A 21,568-nucleotide genomic window follows, 5' to 3' on the forward strand; every position below is an offset into this window, starting at 1 on the left:
CACCTCCCCCACTTTTTGTGAATTATTAAATAGGTTAGGCATTAAGGATGACATGATTTTGGTAAAAAACTGACTTATATGTTTTTCATTGCGATTAACTGTTTCTTCACCAACTCACTTTCTACAAACACCATAGGAAATCATCCAGGAGCCCAGGAGTTCATATTTTGTTCCCATGTGATTAAAATAATACAGAAAATGTCTTTTTACCATTTTGTTGTCAAAGTTTTACCACAGATAAAGTATTTCCATTACACCCAAAGTCAAAAAGCTTTGAGACTCTGTGAAGAGCTAACAGACACCTGTGAAACAGACGTATTATCTGTAGCATGGTGACATTTGATACCAGAAAAATTGACTCCCCATTGTATGTGTTAACATATTTGTCATGTACTGCTTGTGAATATACAATCTATATGTATTTTTCATTAACAGCTGAGTGATTATACAACTAGGGGAACATTTTAGATATACAAAAAAGTAAAAAAAAAAAAAAAGTGCTTTTTTTGTTTCATTTTCTATTTGAGTGCAAAAGATACACCTAGAATTTACTTAATTCATTAGTTGACGAGCTTAAGCGCTCAAAATCTTTTAAATATTCCAATAACTAAAACATTTTCGGAGCATATTTTTGTGCACCCTGTTATGGACAGAAGTTGTGACTATTTTTTCATTATAAATCCATATTATACTGAATTCAGAGTTATTTAACATTTCTATGTCAGACTACACTCCCTAGAAATGTCCCTCATCATTTATATCACCGGAAAGCCAAAATTTAAGAGTTATGGCACAAAAATTACATGGTAATACGATTGACAGGCAACACTGTTGAAATTTTCTCCATTTTTTGTCTTTTGTGCTAACTGCAGACCTTGAACATGGCACCACCTGACTTCCATCACCTCATATTTATGCTCATTTACTTCACAGTTTTTTGTTTTTACATTTATAGTAAAAACACCAGAAAATGTTGGCAACACAGTTGATGAACAATTAATGGAGGAGTTAAAAGATGCCACACACCCACTGTAAAATTGGTCATTGCTTGAAATTAATACTTCGTAAAATTGACAAGTATACACCATGGACATGAAATTTTCCCCTAATTATTGAATCATTAAGCTGGTATTTGTTGAAGACGTCACCCCTGATATTCTTCTGTCTCTTTTTCTTATAGTTGCTTTCTCTCACTACTCCTGGTGGCTGCAGTCGTTTGGAAAATTAAACAGACCTGCTGGGCTTCGAGACGGCGAGAGGTAATTCTTATGTGACTTTCACCATGACTGTATTTGATCTACATTTAATTATCTCTGAGAAATTTCACATTTTCAATATCCTTGATTTATTCGAGTGTATGTTGGAGCTTTTATGCCTTTATCTAGATGGTTGAGCAGTGAACGGAGCATGAGACGAGGGCAGAGAGTGGGGGATGTTATGCCGTACAGGTTGCCTGTTTTGAGGGCTGTAGCCTCAGTACATGGGGTGCACAGCTTAAAGGTTCCATATTCTGCTCCTTTTCAGCAGTTTAATATGGATCATTGATGTCTTCATGAAATGGTAGTAACGTGTTTTGGTCCAAAAAGCCAACAAATCAAGCACAGCAGCATTGTTTCCAGGCTCTCATAGCCCCTCTGTGCAGAACACTCTGATTTAGTGGGCGTGACCTTCATATGTAAATGCCGCTGATACCTCCCCGCTATTCCACGTCACTGAGAGCTGTGCCACGAGCTCTGAGTGCACAATGTTTCGAAAACAGCAAAGCTCGTTTACTGTAACATTACAGGCTAAAACAACAGGCTAACCACAGCTAAAGTTAGAATCCTGAAGCTAACACAGAGACAGGAGGGACATTGAGGAAAAGCTCTTTCATCTGCTCCACAGCACACAGCATTTAAAATACTCACATTTCCAGGGTCTGAGGTTTGTTGGCAGATGGTTGGTAATGCGCCTGGATTCAGGACCAGTCTATTCGCTAGCCCTCTGTTGTTCTGTCCAAAGTTAGAAAAGCAGTCGGCCGCGAAGTGACTAGCACACACATGCACAGTTTTACTGAGTGTAGCTGTCACATTTCCCTCATAAATGAACTCTTGCCACTTAGTCTTGTCTTCTTCTGAGATGGGAAGCTTGTGCATGAAACTATGTGGCTGTTTACAGCCAAAAACAAAGCAGTGATGGCTCTTCAACTTTGGCATCCTCCTCCCCGCTGCTGGAGAGATTTCTCTCCAGAAATCTCTCCAGCAGCGGGGAGGGAAGTGGGCAGGGAGGGGGTTCAAGGGTATCTGCTCCAGTGGACCAATCAGGTCAGCCTTGCTCCTGATTGGTCAAAAAAAAGGGAATCACTGACATCAGCAAATACCCCAAATCCAAACGGCTCGTTTTAGGTTAGGATTTTACATTCACAAGCACTACTAAGTACAGGTTTTGTCATTAAATATCACATTTTGTGGGCTGGGAGGAAAGCCAAAGACCCACAAATTTCATTAAAAGACTTAATAAAGTGATTTTTCTGCATAATATGGGACCTTTGACAACAAGGTCTAACTGGCACCCCACTTTTTTCACAAACTAGTGAAACAATAGCCTCCAAATTCCCCTCAAAGTTGTCTTCAGAACTAAGAGAAAAATATGAAGTTCTCATTTTTCAACAGACCATTAGAGCACAGCTAACACCGCACTCTTTAGATATGAGGAAACAAGAAATGAAGAAGTTCAAGTTGTTTTATTCAAGATTTATCTTCATCCTCTTTACCTGTGATAACTCTACTACTTTCTCATGTTTTCATACGTCTAGCTGAGAGTTACTGCTGTGATTGAGAGAACCTTCATGTTAGAAACTACACTTAAGGCTTTTAAAGTAGTTCCCAGGAGGAAGAGGACATGTAGGAAAACATCTGTGATAAATAGAGGGAGTACCGACTAATTGTTCAATCACATCTTTTAGGTTTAAGGTGTCAAAAACCTAAACTGTGCGATAGAAAAATCAATACATATCAGCAGCCTGTGTTCTCAGCCTGATAAACAAACTCAGTTCATTTAAAAGCTTTTAGACCAGCTTTGAAGAAAAGACTGTGTCTGTTAATGGAAAATGCCTCTTTGTGAGGTACAACGTCCCGGTATTTGATCGATTACTTTGTCAGAAATAATTACACTTTAAAGTACAGATGACAGGTCCAGTAAATCGTGGCGTGAAAGTTAAGTGCACAAGTGGGAAAAGTATGACGAAAGGCATATGGAGAAATGGGTGAATGACAGGAAGAGGGGAGAATGAAATATTAATATTCAGTGTTGATAGGAAAGATGGGGTTGGGATGAAAAGTGGAGAAGGATGCGATGATTGGCAGGTGAAATTAAAAAAGAGGGTAAGAAAGAGACTTCTGCTGGAAATTGAGGAAGAGAGAAAATGTATGTAAATTCACCTCACTGCCATGAACTCAAACTGCACTGAGTTCTCACTGATTTCTGTGACCGCAGTCATCATTTCCATCTCTTCAGAGCGAGCCCTATATGTTCCTCGATGCTGTTTGTCACCCAAAAGCAGGAAGTTTAATCTGCTGCCCGTCCAGCCTGAAAACCTGCAGTGGACTAATAAAGCTCCCACTATTTATTTCCCCTTTGGGAATGACATTGATAATCATAGGATCTGAATTTTATACCCTCTAATTGATATATGAAAGTAAACAAGAATGATAGCCACCGTGCCTGCGAATCATGTCTATCCAAAGAATTAAAGTCAATAAAAATTAATGCAGGCAGATGGGCTCATGTCATTGAAATTCTGCTCACTTTAACTGTCTGCTCTTGGCATTCCCATCATCTGTTTGTAGCTGCCCTTCAGCTGCCAGATGAAAATAGATAAATAAAAACTCCATCTTTTAATTCCAGGTGGTTGAAAAGTTTGTCATCAAAGTAGCTTCAGGTTAAAAGTCTAACAGGAGAGGAATTTGATTTTGCAAAGCATTTTTCTCAACTTATCTATCAACACTTAGTGTATATGTTTTCCTTCTGTGTGTTTATTCTGTATTCTATCATTCTGTTGGACTTTGTAACCAGCTCTCTAAGCTCTGAAGGGCCAACTGTTTTGGGCTTAAGAGGAATGATTGCCAAAGCACGTATTTTTTTCTTACTCAAAAGTCCAACGGGCAGTATAAATACTGTTATCTTCTAAGGAGATGTCAGGCTGAACAAAGAAGCTTGGCCTGGACAGGAAGCACCAACAGTCGCTGAGTTTCAAAATAAAATACCTTAACACTCTATAACAGCATTTGAAAAATGCTCTTTAAATTACCCTAACTCCTCAACCATTTCAGTTCAACTCTGAACTCTGGACTGTAATCAGACCGTATAGAAACATAGAATAGAATGGAATAGAATAAAAAATACTTTATTTATTCCCAAGGGGAAATTCAGGAGGAGTCACAGTAGCAATTAAGAAAATAAAAGTAAGAAAGTGTATAGAAATTGCAAAAAGGTCCATAAGAAAACAGATGCTGACAGCTTGTCCATCATTCTCCAGTTCAGCCAGTCTCCACCTCCACAGGGTTCAGGACTGAGCTTCTTCAGCAGTCTGTTCAGTCTCTGTCTCCTGGATCCTGTCTGCTCACAGCAGGTGAAGCTCTTCCAATGTGGCTTGGTGACCAGTGTTAGCTCCGTTAGCCATGTACTCTGCCCTCTGGTATTCCCTCTGTTGCTGGGTTAGCGCTTGTCCAGCTTATTGGAGATAGATCTTACGTTCCCAATAACGATAGATGGAGAGACGGACAGGTCTATATCTTCACTTCTTAGCCCACACCTGAGAACCAGTCCGTCATCCTCACCTCCTTCTCCTCACCTTGTGGGGGAACATCAGGGCTTGCACCAGTTAGCATTGACATACCACAGGCTGCTAACAGCTGATTTCACATATAAAAAAATGCAGCCATGGTTACATTTAGGATCTCCAGACAAACACAGGAGCAAAAAAAGTAAAAATATCACTGAAGACAAAACCAGTTTGGTGTCCATGACCAACAAATGAGTCATACATAGTAATGATCTACTCCAAATGCAAAAATGACAAAAAAGAGATGAAAAATTACAAGTAACCAATAAAGAAGACAGAGCTGCTGTAACAGGGCGGAGCCAACGTGTTCAACTTATTAATGAATTGTTAACAGCTGCAAAACAGACAGGAATCTGTGATTTTTGTGAAATTTGTTGACCACAACAGGACTTTCACTTAACTTTTCTGAATATAACAGCACTACAAAGTTGACACATTTTAACCTGCAGAAATGTAAACTGAAGTTAGGTAGCATTCTTAGCAATTTTAAATGCACAAAAGCCAAGGAACATATTTTCTCTTTACAGAGCTGAGCTACTAAAATTTTCTTTTTAATTGTGTCAAAGTATCTCGACTTGTTCTTGCACAGTCAAAAGTATGTGTTGTCTCATTTCATGAGCTGAGTGTCCCCTCACACCTCCACAAAATGAGATAAATGAGTCAGTTCCAAAGGTGGAGCAGTTTTCTCACAATAATTTTATTTAAGGATAGGTGAGTTCCTGAGTGAGGCCATGAAGAAATGAAAGACAAAAGCTGTAAATGCCAAGGAGGAGGACAAAGTCTGACCTCTTTGAAGTTACCTGTGGGGAGAACAGATGGGAGGGGGCGCTGACATTTCACAAGTCTGCAACACAAACATGTTGTACACAAAACCATGTTGCTGTATCTAATGCAGCTCTGTTCTTTTTATCTCTCTCTCTCACACTTGTTCAAAAACACACACGTGCAAAGACACACCTACACACAGGGGACCTGTGGGCTGACCATTGTCTTGGAGTGGTGATTTGTACCAGCACTCTAAAAACACCCTAGGCTATAATTGAGTAGCAGTTCACACATGAATGGACTCTTTTGTGAGGCATTTTTAAATCTACAATTTACTAAATCCAGCAGACGCTAATAAGCATCTGTTCATTAAAAGCTATCATCAGTCCATAGAAATTGTCCTTGGTGCTGGGGATGGCTGATGCCAGTTTGTAACTGATGACTGAATCCTGCCTGTTGGGTCAGCTTGGAAAAAAAAGTCAATTTTTGTAATGTTAAAGAATTTAAAAAATGATAAAAATTGAATTAATAAAAAAGAATAAGACTTATCATCATGTCCTGCTTTCTTCAAGAATAGCTGTACCTTTCCTTTTAGTCACTACTGTTGTAACCACATGGTGCCTCATAGAGAAATCCTCGTTGGACTGATTTTTCTTTCAAAGTCAACCTTTGAGAGGAGTCATTCAGAAGTCTTAGAGAGTGATTTCCAGGAAAATCTGTTCTCACAATGCTTCCATAAGTGGCCCAGAGAGGTGAACATGCTTGACTATGGTTAATTATAAAGGAGCTAGAGCTGAATTATAGACAAATTTCATATTTCAGTATCCATGCCGGATATCTTGGTATTGATACGGCAAGACTATGGGTTCGGGATTCACAGTAGAATATTTTTTTTCCCTGATTGTCTTTTCACTAGTTGCTATTATAAACTGTGGCAAAAACACTGTTATCGGTTGGCACCCTAGTTCAGTCCATCATGGAAAATGTTTTAATGTGTTTGGAGGTGGAACGCTGTTTGTGCTCAATGGCTGACTTCATTCATGTACTCCCAAGAAAAAAACAGGTTAAGTTTGCTGAGTCAAGCCCCGTTTATACTTCAGCATCAAATCAACGCCATGGCATGCCATGACTTTTACGTTTTCAAAGGGGCTGTGAGGAGTTTGAAAGTGGTCTTGAAAAAGTCTCCCTTCTAGATACATGCCTGACAGTGATCCAAACTTTAAAATGAGATTATCAGCACCAATATTACTGGTTACAGGTTATTTTAAATTGCTACTTCTTAGATTTTAGGTCTGGATGGATTTATAGCACGTCGAGGTCTCTATGACAACACCACGCCAACTGACAAAGTTTAGTAGTGACGACTTCTGCGACTAATTTTGTAGTGATGGTACAGGGGCTAAACTGTTTTGAGTAATGTTCATTCCAACCCACAGTCAGCAGTTATTCTGCAGTGGTCTGTTCAAACTTGAGAGTCTATCAATAAAATGAAGAGTGAGGTTACGATAGCTCTGCTTGGTACATGACTGCCAGGACATAGCTAACCAGGATTTACTAACGTGACACACTACAGACACGTCTTAGAGCACTGGACTGCCAGCTGAGCTATAAACTACGACTAAACTTCTTACAAACTGACAGTGATCACCGGGCTAAGATATAGCCGGCTGCTACAAGGTTTGTTTGAAGTCAGGTGTCAAACCATTGCGCTATGTAAATGTACTGATTAATACCTTACCTCAGCGAGTTGTAGCCAGTAAAAAGTTGTCCTGAACAAAGAAAATTTGTTTCAATCCGATCTCCATTTAATTAAAAAAAACAAATTCCTCACTAAAAGTAATTTACGACAGTGTGCGGCATCTGGTTTTCCTCCAATGGCTTTGCTCCAGTTTCCTTTGTAATAACTTCTACAAGAACAGTTTCAACATGTATCAGCTCCAATTCAACGTAAACACCGGGAGTCACTGTAGATGCAAGCAGATTTGACTAGGTAATTACACTACCTAAAAGTTTTTAGGCTGGGTGTTCTAAAGCAACACCAGGTATAGTCAACACCGAAGTTTCATCCAGGTTTTAGAGGTAGGGAGGTGAAAAATTCCAGGAGATGTGTGAAAATACCATTGTACCAAAACTTGAGGATTATTGAAATGTTCAGTTTAATGGAAGCAGCTTTCAGGCAGATAAGCAGGCTGTTTTAACTTGCCTGTGAATGAAAATGTTCACCTTAATGTGAATTGACAGTTGCTGATTAGAAAGTACTGTTGAAATGGAGTTGTAGCAAAGATTGAATTAGAGGGATCATATCTACTTCTAGCTCCATAATCAGTCATCTTTAAATCTATATATGGTGTCAACTTGTTAATTTTTCTATCTTATTAAGTTTAAAATGTATAGTGAGCTGGTGATTGCAAATAAGGAGGTGAGCAGGATGCCATCTTAACATTGGCTTGAGATGTCCCATGCATCAGAAGTCATATCAGGACTACAGATCCATAGGGTGAACATGGGAGCAGTTTGAAGGCTTACAGAAGGAAAAGTTGCAATAATTAATGACAGTCTTTCATTGTGCGCCAGCAATGGCCCAGTAGAAATGTAGTTACACCTTTTTTAAGAAAAATTAATCTGCTCGTCTTACCTACCACTATACTTCAGAATGATTAGAATAAATGACACCACATCAGTTGATTGAGTTCATGTGTCAAATTTTAGTTAATGACAAAACTCAAGGACCCATCACCTCCAGCACAATCCTTTCAGACTTGGTGTAATCTCACGTCCTGCTCTTACCCCGAAGAGCTCAATCGGCAGTCATCGATTGCTGTAATAAGATTATCTCACTCTTAAGCCCCTGATCACCTTGATGGTACCTTGTCCGGTTAAAAGTTGCAAGTCTTACAACCCCTTCCAAAGTTACAGAAGATGCTGAAGTGAGGGTCCAGGTTAGGTCGTACTTCAAAGTTTTTCAGTCTACTCCTGAGCACAAGGTAACTGGAAAGAGTTATTTTATGAATCTCATTACATGAAAAAAAAAAATATGAAAAACGCATTTTAATTCCCACAGAGTTGTTGGTTCCTCGGCCTCCACAAAAACCATTTAGGCTTCACATCCGAATAGCGTGCAGAGGCTTTCTACTACAGTGGGTATCTACTTTTAGTGATCTTCAGCCCATTAATCACAGTGTGTGTTTGAAAACATCCATTAGCATACTGTTAAGATGTCAAAAATAGGGAAACAGCTACTAGAAAAAGTATGATTTCTCATTTTTATAACATGCTGTTTCGTTTAATTCTTCATTTCAGTATGTTTTATGCTTACATTTGGACTCAGCAGGAAGGTGCTGTGGGTATAGTCAGTGATCTGTGAAAAGGACGAAGTGACCTGTTTGGATGTAGAATACGCTCAGAGGCGGGATGACACATACCCTTTTATAGAATTCAATGAAAGGAACAAAACATTGTATTCATAGGACTGATAATTCAGCCTCTCACCTGCCAAATTAATCAAGTTGCATAGCAATGTGCCGCATGTCCGTCCTTATCAGAACAGTGAATAGCTCCAGCTTGTATTCAGGACAAAATCAGTCCGTCAGTGGAGCAATGTTTTGTGGTTCTATAGAGTTCACTGAAGCCTTTCATCATTAACTTAATATTCTGGCACTACTGGCTCTTTCAAGGTTGTTTCCCAGCACACGCAGAGCACAGCGCTAACACTGCCTGATTTTCCCCGTGCTCACTTATTGTGCTCCGCTGCTTTAAATGAAATTCTGCAACATGATAAATAACATTACTGCTATCTGTCATTTAGGATGAATGTTGTTTGATTTGAAGCTTTTGTGTGAGAAACCATCACAAGCCGTGAGCTGTTTTCTTGTTTGGCAACAGCCCCTCAAGGCCCTCCAGCCTGCGTTTTATCTTTCTGAAAAGGGCAAAATCTTTCATTGTGACCTGTGGTGGCCCAGCAGCTTAAATCTGATGGTTTTTGTGCTGCTGGTTTGATGTTTAATAGTAGAGATGAAACAACCATCTAACACCAGCCCAGATTTAAAGTTTAGAAATCAAAACTAAAAGGAGGAGAAATCAATCAGCTGATCAATCTCTATTTCATATGGCTGTTGTTTTTCTCTTAGCTTTACCATCCCCTGAGGAAGGTTTTTAAGGGTGATAAAAAAATGCATTTTCCCATTTAACTCACCGAGACTTTATTCTTGAGCTTGTACAAGACTGGAAGCTTTTCTTTGATAAAGTGTTTGTTGGTCAAAAATCACAATCTATGGTGCACTAAACATGAACAATACTCAGACTTTCATCTCATTTTTAAGCTTTTTGCACCTGTAGCTGTATGTTTACAAAATACAAACCGGGAACTTTTTTAGCAAATTGTCACAGGAACTAAGTTGGTATATGTGGCTGATTTACCACATGAAACTCATACTTACTTTAGAAAAAGCTATAAGCTACAGGCAAAAGCTAACTTTCAATTTTTAACTCAGAACCACGGCTGATAAGATGATGTTTACAGAGCTCGGTGTTAGGCTACCTAGCCAAAGTCCCTACACGTTTACAGGAAAGAAAACAACAACAAAAAAAACAGTGTTTATATAAACTCATGTATTTCTTTACTGTAATTTATTGATAAATTAATGTTTTTGCTAAACTATTTTTGTGTATTTTGTCCCTGAGACAGCTTGAATAGCCTTTCTCTGGGTATGGCTAGCTAGCTTTAGCCTCAGCTAGCTAGCTTATTGTACTGCTTTCATGTGTTCAGTATTTTCACCTGATACTTAAATACATGATATTGTAGTCTGGGCTTTTGCTAGAACCAAAGGTTTCTGATAGAAAAAAATACAATTTAAGGGATGGTTTATACGTCAACAGTCTTAGAGTGAAACCCAAAAGTTTGTTGCGTTTTAGCCTCGTGTTTACAAGGAAACAGCGTTTCAGCCGACCTAAAACGCAAACTTTTGAAAACGGCCTCCAGAATGGGATTTTTCTGAAACATTGCCGTCACCATTGCCATGTAAACAGTAAGCCAGGGTTTTCAGTGGAAATGATGATGCCACACTCCGCTCGCGCTTCACGCATACAACAGGGCAACAGTACTTTTGTTACAACCATTGCGAACTGCCGTGCTGTTCTTGTGCTGCTCAATCTGCCGAATCTGCTGACTGTCTTTCAACAAAATGTGCATCTGTTGCGCCACTTTTGAACTTAGTATTCCCCAATACACCAGATGATTGGCTCAACTCTACTTCGGTGGAGACCTCCCAAAAGCGGCTTCTGGAGGGGCTTATAGCGCTTACTATAGGCCTGGCATGCTTACTACAGCATTTTTAGTCCTTCTGCTTTTCTGTGTAAACGCAGATTTTTTTTCACTGCGTTTTAGCGTTTTCAGATGAAACATTGTCGTGTAACGGGAATTAGTTGAGTTACATGCAACTCATGTTCAAGGACACTTATGACATTCTAACGTTGTCTTGTTGTGTAAACACTCCAGTGTTTCCCTCAGAAGCACACATGTTCCATTCTTGCAAGGATTAAACAACATCTTCTACCACCTGAATCACTTTTTGCATCTCTCTTTAGTTCTCACAGATTTTTTTTCTAGTAATTTCCAAGCAAAAAGGCCCCTAAATGAAACCAATATTGTATTAGCAGTGAAGACATGATAATTAAGCTAATGTGGCTAACACATGCAAGTGCGCACCTGTACTGCTGTATTTATTTATTGGATCCCCCTTCAGTCCAAGGGAAGGGCAGGTCACCTGGCCATTGATCACCAGCGTCAGATTTGCTTCGTAATCTGGAGCACAATTAGATCTTAATGCGGCACACTTAAGCTCATCACAAATCCAATACCAATCAGCGATGCCCTTGGCAGCAAAATGGTGGCCTGTTTGGATATTGATCAGACACGGTGTTGCTGATGAAAAAGTGACAGTAGTTGTTTAACAATATTGATCAGTGGGGAACAAAAGAAGCTATAATCTAAGGGGAAGACACGGTATCACTCATGGGCTGGAACAACATGAAGACGCTTTGAGAGAAACATGTTTTGTGAGTCTGTGTGTGTCTGTAAATTACATGTCACAGACTTCATTCTCTCAATCCATACTGATGAATGAGTGGTTATTGTGTTGTAGCGTTGTGATGAATCTATTCAGTGTTGTTGACATCTGCTATTGATTTTACTACCTTCATACTGCAGCATTGTTGCGTGGTATGTCTCTGATGACTGTAATCAGAAAGGATCCAACAGTTTTACAGTTTCATTTAGCAGACGCTTTTGTCCAAAGTGACGTACAACACAAGCAATAATTTCTGTACATAACCTCCAAAACAGTCGTGCCAAAGACCAATGACCCTCTGCTGGTGGAATACAGAAATAGGCAAATTCAAAAACAAATTTAAACTCTTTATTTGTCAATGTTTTTAAAGTCATAGTTAAACTACGGTTTTACCTTCGCCAAGGAGGCTTTGTTTTTGGGAGTATTTGTCTGTTTGTTTGTCTGTGAACAACATAACTCAAAAAGTAACAAACAGATCTTGATGAAATTTTCAGGAAATGTTCAAAATTGGATAAGGATGGAGTGCTTCAATTTTGGAGGTGATCTGGATCAGCATCTGGATCCAGGATTTTTTTAAAGGATTCTTTATCATTGTGAGATAGGGCTGTATTCACCATATGTGTATATAACTCCACAATGAATGGTCGGATTGCTTTGCTAAACAATACAAGACAAGGTCACCATAATTTCTGACAGATGTAAAAGTATGATCCAGATCCTGGCAATATTCTGGATACTAAGATCCAGAATATGAAATATGTACTGGGTCATCATAATTTTCAACTCTCTCAGGTAACCAAATTGTAGCAGACAGTCTGCTGAAAGGGAGTATAACATTAAAGTAGGACTCAAGTGATGGTGACAATCACAATATGCATAGTGGAGGTCTGTGCTCTCTATGTGCATTTCTGGTTGTAAATATTTTGGAAGGCATTTCCTGACCCCCTTATTAGTGTTTGCTATTCCCCCAAGAGGTTCCAATCCTCATTTTGGTAACCACTGCTCTAGGTGATGTGCTGTTGTGAAATCCCACAAATACACTGTGGTGGAAAAAACACTTTCCAGTAGCAGCTCTCATTCACTTAAGACAAAACTTGGCTGGTCCACAATAACGCTAAAAAAAAATCCTCTTTCCCCATTCTCTACCACTGAAGCTGTGATCGCTACACAAACGTAGAAGTTTCTGGAGAATGTGCCTTCAATGTGGCTGCCCTTATTCTTTTGATGAATCAGCTCAAATCCACTTAATGACAGGGTTCCCGAGGATCCTTAAAAAGTCTTAAAATGTCTTGAATTAAAATCTGGGTAACTAAGTTCCTAAATTGTCTTAAATTTACTGTAAATTTGCTGTAGGTATTAATTTTCCAGACGGTGCGTTTAATGCAAATGACAAAGCACTATGACCTGCCATAATTCTAATGGTGTGTATTTGTTGCGATTTGTTTCACTAATTTAATTTTAGTAAATAGGGTGGTATTCAGACCTGGACTGTTTGGTCCACTTCAAACGGGCCAGGGTTCGTTTCCCACGCTGGTCCAGACTTTCCATGCAGGTGTGAATAGACACAAACGAAAAAAAAGAAAGTCCACTTTTGGTCCGGACCAAACAAGTGGACCAAAGGACTTTTCTGGTCTGAATACAGCCGAGGAGAGTTAGTGATTAATATATGTTGTGCGCTACAACGACATCAGTGATGTAAGTGACGTACCGTCAGCGTTGGTCTGCGTGACAAGTGCCATTTGGGGTTGTCAAAGGGAAGGATTCAGACATGGGGAAATGTAAATTTGACCCATTGGCTCTTTTCTGCTTCACAATCGAAAAAAAAATGGTGGAAAACCCCCCCCGCCAACTTTGAGTTGTGATTGTGTTTACAGCCCATAAATTGAATTTTTTCGTTGACAGAACGAAATTTTTGGGTCTTAAATTATATTTGTTTTGGTCTTAAAAATGTCTTAAAAAGCATTAAATTTAATTTTTTTAAACGATGCAAGAACCCTGAATGACATCTTTTTCCTACTCTGTATTCTTTATTGCTCATGATCAGGGTTGTTAAGATGTCAGAGGAAATTTTCACATTTTTGTCCCTCATATAAACACTTCCATCATCATGCCAGAGAAATTTTAAAACCTTTGCATTTTCTTTGTCAACAATTACAAAACACCTGTTGTGTAGCTTCATTTAACTATCGATGGACCATAGTGATAAAAGACAATTAATCAAGGTCTTTCTGTCATCAGTACCTCCAGAAATCCAATATTGTATAATGTTAACCGTTTATCACACGTTTGGACTCCTGTACCAACTAAATTACATTTTTAATTGGATTTTGTTTGTTTGTTTGTTTATTAATTAGTCATTTGTGCTTGTTGTTACAGCAACTGATGAGGGAGCGACAGCAGATGGCCAGCCGTCCGTTTGCCTCCGTTGCGGTTGCACTGGATGCCAGAGGAGAGCAAACAGAGCTGCTGCAGCATGTGGTCGAGGTGAGTTTCTGTCTGCTTTTAAACTCTCACACACACACTCACACACATCCACACACACACACACGACTGGGATCTTACGCCAGAATAATGTTGGTGTGTAGTTTAACAACAGTTTCTTTCATTTTGACTATTGTGAAGCGCTGTTTCCATTCTTAGTTGTAGTTGAAGAATCTAAATTTTAGATCTTGTAAAATCCTACTTAGTCTTCTTTGCAAAGACTTTCGAAACAAGTAGGCTCCTTCTCCCGCTCCTTCAGACGTACAGACCATCACGCTGTTGTGTCCTGGCACATAATTGGACCTTATTGTGCTCTCCTCAACCAGCTCATGCCCTCTGCTTGCAATTCTGTGTCAGCTCTTCATCCACTCCCCACATCAATAAGTAATCTGCCACTGATGGGCCTTTTTCCACGTCGTCTTCTTCTTCTTATATGAATTGTCCTCTGCAATCAGAGCTAGAGACATGCTGACTGAAACATCTTTTGTGTTTCATGAGAGGGATGTTCTGATGATCTTTTTTACAGGATGTTGTTTTAGTTCCTGTTCCAAAAATGCTATTCTAAAAATGATCTCAATTGGAAAATAGTTTTTCTTTATCTATCATTTTAGGGGTATTTCACTACTTCTCCTGTGAACACACAGCTCTCAAATGCTGATTAATTCAACATTATACCCCACACATTCACAAGCTTTCTTCTCCTTCAACCTCTTTATTCCTGTAATGTGAACACCGCCCACACTTAGGGAGAAGAAGTGCTGCTCCGAGCACACTCAAGATCTTAATGCCACCCAGGATAGGAGTGTAACTTAAAGCAATACTGGGAGCTCCAGCCTCAAATTGACGTGAAAGGACCAGCAGTGTTTCCTCAGTCGGGGCCGGCTCTGTGTCACCTGCCGCTGACTGAAATAAAACCACCCAATCGCAACCAGCAAAGAGGCTCTACATTAGCTATTAGTGCAGTGCTGAGTGCCACTCACTGTGCATTATAGCAACGTGAAGGGCAATGTAAAGAACAAAGCACTGCTTCTTAGCTCTTTGAGTGCACTTTATTGTTGCACTTGAAAAAGCGCTGAGGTTCAGTCTGGATCTGGGAAGCGTTGGAAACCAATGCTTTGCTGTGGTGGGATTAAAATTCTAAATGCATTCTTGTCAATTGGAGGCATTTGTCCGTCTTTAATTCAATAATTTCTCCCAGCCTTCCCTTTACAATGCAAAAAAACCCAAACAGTGTTGTGGTTGAAGTGTTGCATTAATGAAGAGACTTTGCATCCACTGGAGAGTGTTGCTGTATAAAATGGACCAAGCTGTTTTGAAATGATAACTAGGAGAAAAACACGTCCTCAGTCTTGTGTTTCTCGACCCTTTCAAGATGCAGAATGAACCTTTCAGTGCTACACTGAGAGTTTCACATCGACTGCCGTACTGCTCTGAAAGAAGTTCAAGAAGAAAGACTTTAGTCTTAGACACACGGGAGACGCCTCGCTTTGGAAAGAATTAGCATATACCTGTATCCTAAAGTAATCAATAGAAATTTATTCTGTGGTGTTATTCACAGAATTTTTCTGGAAACAAACAAGAAAGTATGCGACTTTAAGATTAAGCTTCCATCATAGCAATAACTGCCTGGATGGATTAAACTGTATGAGACAGGCTTGGTATTGCCTCATCTTCATCATGGAAAAACTGACACTGACAAATATTCATCATCATAATTTTCATCAACAAACTTAACGCTGTTTTGGATGTTGTTGAGTTTGACCTGCCAGCTTATTGGTGCGTCTGGTTTACCTCAAACGTTGGATTCTGTTTGGAAAGTTTTTCTTATCATTAGCTCCTTTTGCTGTTGTTGTTAGCACTGCTAGCTAACACCTGGCAATAACACACTGTGGAATGATTTGACCGGCAATACTTTCAATGACTAAAGAAAGTGCTTCTAAAAATAAAGCCTTTTTGAAACCTAAAAAAAGAACAATACACCCTCTTTAAGTTAGTGACTGTAAATTACTCTGTTTATACCCATGTTATCATTTAAATAAGAGGTATCAGGCTTTTTGAAGCTTTATACTGTCCCTCTGGTCCTCATGTAGTCACTTTACATTAATCATAGCTCAAACCGGTGTTTCAGAAAACCTGTATTTCAGCCTCTGTATGAAACCCTTTCTTTAACCTGCTGTCTCTTTAAGGCTCCCAGCTCTGCAAACCCCCCTTCTCTCTGATTGGCCAGCTCTCTGGAGGTTGTCAGGGCAGAGCGATTGGCAGGCATGTTTGAAGCTCACTCTTTCATAAGGAGATCCTTTTGCTATGACCTCAACAAGTCTCTTGAGGATTTCATGGAGGTCACGTGCTAATGGGCCATTCCAACCAGTTTACAAACCGTTTAAGGGATTTCTACTAGGGATGGACAAATTATCAGCCTGGACGATTATCGGGGCCGATATATGGCATTTTTGGGCATATTGGCATCGGCCTTTTTTAAAATTCGATGACCGATATGAAACACTATGGAAGCCTTAGATGGTCAATTAAAATCAGTCATGTAAAACCAAACAAAAAGTTAATGCAACTGCAGAACATGCCTGTAAAAGGCAGCTTGATCTCAATTCTGTCCTGTTTTATTGCAGTTACATAGAAATTTTGGAAAACTTTATATATTGTAGAAAATTTTTAGTCATTTTTTTTTTTTAAGTTTTTTTAAGTTTCCGGTTAACTTTGTAAAACATTCTGCTAAGCGTGGGAGCTGTTACATAAACATGCTTGAAGGCGTTTGATTGCAGTTCAGTGTTGAAGTTTGTATTGCTCAAAATTTTTGCCCCAATATTTTCACTTTGACTGCAAATGGTTATCGGCTTACTCATAATGGGTATAGGCCCCCAAAAATCCATATAGGTCTATCTCTAATTTCTACACCATATGAATGTAGAATTTTTACGGTTTGCACACATTGAACATCCAACCCTTTATCCTTCTTTAATCAGTAATTTATACCAAACACTGATTTGGTAATGTTTTTTTCTTTATTTAAACTCTTCCACTGACGATAATCCATTGCTTTAAGTTTAGAGCAAATGCATGTTTTGGATTACATACAGCTCCATCACATGGCTTGGCACTAGCTGAAGGTGAACCATATGAATGAAACAAGCCCAATTTTCCTTCATAAAGGTTAATTGGTCAGCATCTGGCACCACTTAGCAAGTGAAAATATTTGTTGATGTCAAAGAGGACACTTATGCCATGTTAGTACTACTGGTCCACCATTTGTTTCTGCAGTAATGACTCAGCCTTTACTTTAAAATCCACTTTGTGAGGATAAAGAATAGGGATGTAATGTAAAAGTTCTTTGCAGTGTCTGGAGAGAGAAAGTTTTAAGCTGTTTTTTGACTCACATTCAAATTCTAATTGTAAATGCGGCTTGTCCAGGAAACAAAGCTCAGACAGACTACAGCACCAAAATGACCCGTAACACGTCTTTCAACACATGACATCATTTCAGACCTTATTCTGTGATCATCAGCTCTGATCTCACTGCATTATTTAGAACCAGCTCTGTGTTACTGAGTCTCTGCAGACCCTCCAGCTGGTCTGAGAGCAAATGAGACCAGCCTTTGGTACCCATTTCCTCCATTCTTGGCTGGTTTGAACCTCCAGGGAGATGGACTTTGCTTTTAGTGACCAGGATGTTAGCATCTGTTTGACAGAGATCCAGTCAGGGCACAAGCACTCCAGGCCCAGGCCTCGGTGACACAGATGTCTCTATTCAGTATGGCCGACATTCAACATATGGAACCACTAACGGACAGCTAGTGTGATGGATGACACCTGTCAGCAGGGGGAAAGGAGAGCAGCAACGTTGTGTGTGTTTGTGTGTGTGTATGTGTTTATATGCCTGGATGGTTATGAATGACCATACCACAGCGCTTGATTAATGCACTGAAAAAATGCAGGCTGGGTAGACTTTGTGTTTGGAAGATATGAAAATGGACACCGCAATTTTACAAAGCTTTGATAGAAAAAGCAGCCCTGTGATTGAAATGGAATGAAATGCTTTATTAATGTTTTCATTTCCTCTGCAGCGAAAGAATACTTCCGTTTTCCCAGATTAATATAAGAATTTGACTTTACAGAGAAAATGAGAGCCAGAAGAAAGAAGGCTGTTTAGCTCTGATGTTATTAGTGCTGCCTCCCACACAAACCACAATGTTTAGTGTGTGCTAAACACAAAACATACTGTTTTTTATTACAAAGCATGTGTATATGAGAAAATTTTGCTCAGCAGAGCTTTGAGCTACATGCTAATTTAGGTTAGCGTAGGGCTAAGGAGAAGTATTAATATGGCAATGTCTTATCATCCTGACTTGTGTGGGACAATACAGATACACTGGGGATTGTATTGATATTTTAATTAAAAAAACACGCACTCTAAACAGATTCCACTCAACACAAGACATGATTTGAAGACTGCTCGCAGCGGGGCTGATTACGTTAATGAGTGCAAAGTGAATAGAAGTCAATTAGCTTAAAGAGAAGTTGACCGCAGAGAAATAGAAGAGAAGGAGAGCAAGAGTATGCGCTCATGTCTGTAGTAAGTTTCTCTGACCTGCAATTGATGGGATTCAAAAGTTGGCACCTACATTACAGTTTCAGCCCATTATTGACATAGTGAAAGAAATTAATTTATATAAAGGGCTGCAACTAACAGTTATTTTAGTAATCGATTACCCTGACAATTATGTTTACGATTAATCGATGAAGCAGGGGAAAAAAAAGGATGAGAATGCATAATAGTAAAATTTGCAAAACCAAACATGCGTTGTTGTTTTAGTTGATGACTAATGTTAGCTTACAGATATATACAAAGAAACAACATATTTGAACATAATTAAAGGACCAGATGCTACACTTTTAAAAAAAGTCAACAGTATGGGCAAAATAACAGAAAATATATTGCTTTGTCATCAGATGAAGAACTTAGTGGGCCAAAAAGGCAAATAAATAAAAATGTATCCTCAATCTTTTCACCTGCAGATCAAACAGTCCACCCCCTCTGCCGTACCACTATCTGTAGCAGCTAACGCTAATGCTAACATTGGTTTAATGAACTTCTTGTGGTTTTCAAACTGGGTGATGATTTATTAAAAAGACAAAACGAGTCCTAAAAGACATATCATGCATTTTACAACATTTAAAAGGAGTGTATGTGGGATTTTGTAGTTCCTCACCTCGCTGTTGAGCTCCCCGGCTCGTCATCGATGAGCCCAACATGTTTGGGTTTTAAGTGCTGGATCACTGCAGTTGTACTGCCATGCCATGCAAGGTCATTTTTGTCAATTAACACGCTGTGTGCTTTTACTCAGTGTGAAATACTTCCAAACTCAGGATTTACATGTGACATGCAGCCCTGCAGCCCAGATAATTGAGGTGGTGGTAATGCACCTTAAGCTAGTTGCCAACTGCTAAATAATCCAACAAAGAGGAAGAAGACAAATAAATTGAAGACAAACTAATACAGTAATGATGCAGCACGGTGCATCGATTGTGGAAAAACGCTATCGTCGCTTTTATTAATGGATTTTTATCAATTTCATCGATTCGTTGTTGCAGCCTTATTTATGTATATCACAGACTTTGGCTGTTACACATGCAGGCTACACAGGCTAACATGAGAATAGGTTTAAGTATCCCTCAGACATTGCTGATCACCCTGGTGCAGGCACTACAAGCAGAATTCATGTCTAAAACCCGACTTAAAACTATTTACAATTACTTATTCCATCCATTAATGGAAAACAGGAGGTAAATTTTATGTGAAACCATGTAAACAGAAAATGCTTGATCTGTTTTCTACAATTCTACGGTTCTTCAAGTCCCCAGAGATGACTAAGGTAGTATAGCAACGTTGTCAGTGGTGGTCGATCGTACATGTGAATACAGCAATGCACAATAGTAGTCTAGTTCTGTATCCATGAGCTATATTGAGTATCATTTTTTGTACATTTTTCCTGTATTTGGATTGGCTTGACATTTGTCTTCCTATGATAAGGGGTCTATACAACTTTCACCCCCACCTTACCCATCTTGTGTATTATGTCAGACATCCCAGGCATCATTATTTAGAAAAGCTTTATATGAACTATGAATTATTATCATAAAACATACCACAAAACACTAACTAATGCTGAAGTAGCTCATCTGTATTTCCAACAGGTGGTCACCAGGGGACCATGAATGGAAACCAAAATCAAACCAGCCTCTCTAAACTGAAACTTGTTCCGACTTCATGATAGTGTTGGAGGTAAAGCCAGAGGTTAACCAAAGCTTGTGTGATTCATCTTCTGGGGAAACTTAATGCGAGCAAAATCCCATCAGAGGTTTTAAGGATAATGAGTCAGGGCCAAACGGTTAAAGTGTTACCAGCAAAGGCAGAGGTAGCACTTCCCATAAAGCACAATGAATTACCCCTACTACAGGACTTACAATTTCCCTGCATTGATGCAAGTCTTGAAATGATGATGCCATGAGTAATACACTAAGACTGACTGTATTTCTATTTATAACATACAGTTGTTCTGCCGCAGCATGTAAACCAAGTTCAATTTCAGCCTTATTAATTTGTTCAGAACAGCTGTCATGCTCTTTCACCTGAGGGAATCTGCTGTATATCAATAAAGTAGGTTAAATTCTTCCTTTTACATGTATGTGGCTTAGATTAGCAGAATCACTCATGAGATGACGAGTATTTTATTGGCCCTTGTGTGTCAGCAGTAGATCTAATACTGTATATACCTCAGAGTCCTGGATGACCTGAAAAAGATGCATGAGAGCATTGTGTTTCGATCTAGTTAGAGAGCATAAACATACGGTCAGTCAGCAGCCTGCCTGTGATGAACATATTCAATAATACAGGCACTGGCTTTGAAATTCAATTGTAAAAGATACAAACGTATAACTACTTTTATAATAGTTATGAATAAGGTTGCAGAATTCCAGGAATTTTCACAGTCAGAAACTTCCCATGAAGGTTTTCAGTAATGAATCTATTAAATTAATTGGGAACTAATATTAACTTAATAAGCCTTGTCATTAACATGTTTTTAAATATGAAACATTTTGGTTTGTTATAAGCAGATACACAGTACAGGCCAAAAGTTTGGACACACTTTCTTATTCAATGCGTTTTATGATATTTTCATGACTCGATTCTCACTAAGATTCTCACTGAAGGCATCTAAACTACGGACGAACACATGTGGAGTTATGTACTTAACAAAAAAAAGGTGAAATAACTGAAAACACATTTTATATTGTAGTTTCTTCAAAATAGCAGTCATCAGAGCAAAGGGTGGCTATTTTAAGAAACTAGAATATAAAACACATTTCCAGTTATTTCACCTTTTTTGGTTTAGTACATAACTCAACATGTGTTCATTCATAG

At 39.0% G+C, this 21,568-nt stretch overlaps 1 protein-coding gene across 1 annotated transcript in view; it reads left to right on the forward strand.

Annotated features, from left to right (window-relative positions):
* The window catches only part of atrnl1b (attractin-like 1b), a 101,248-nt gene that overhangs the window by 73,696 nt on the left and 5,984 nt on the right, over window positions 1-21,568 (forward strand). Inside the window, exons 26-27 of the mRNA XM_074662603.1 lie at window positions 1,181-1,259; window positions 14,029-14,136. Of these exons, the coding sequence (XP_074518704.1) occupies window positions 1,181-1,259; window positions 14,029-14,136 (187 nt within the window). The remainder of the gene's footprint in view (window positions 1-1,180; window positions 1,260-14,028; window positions 14,137-21,568) is intronic.

This window comes from Halichoeres trimaculatus, unplaced genomic scaffold (assembly GCF_033239565.1).
Source record: "Halichoeres trimaculatus isolate MK-OKI-2021-1 unplaced genomic scaffold, fHalTri1.1 fHalTri1_scaffold_23, whole genome shotgun sequence".
Classification (NCBI taxonomy): domain Eukaryota; kingdom Metazoa; phylum Chordata; class Actinopteri; order Labriformes; family Labridae; genus Halichoeres; species Halichoeres trimaculatus.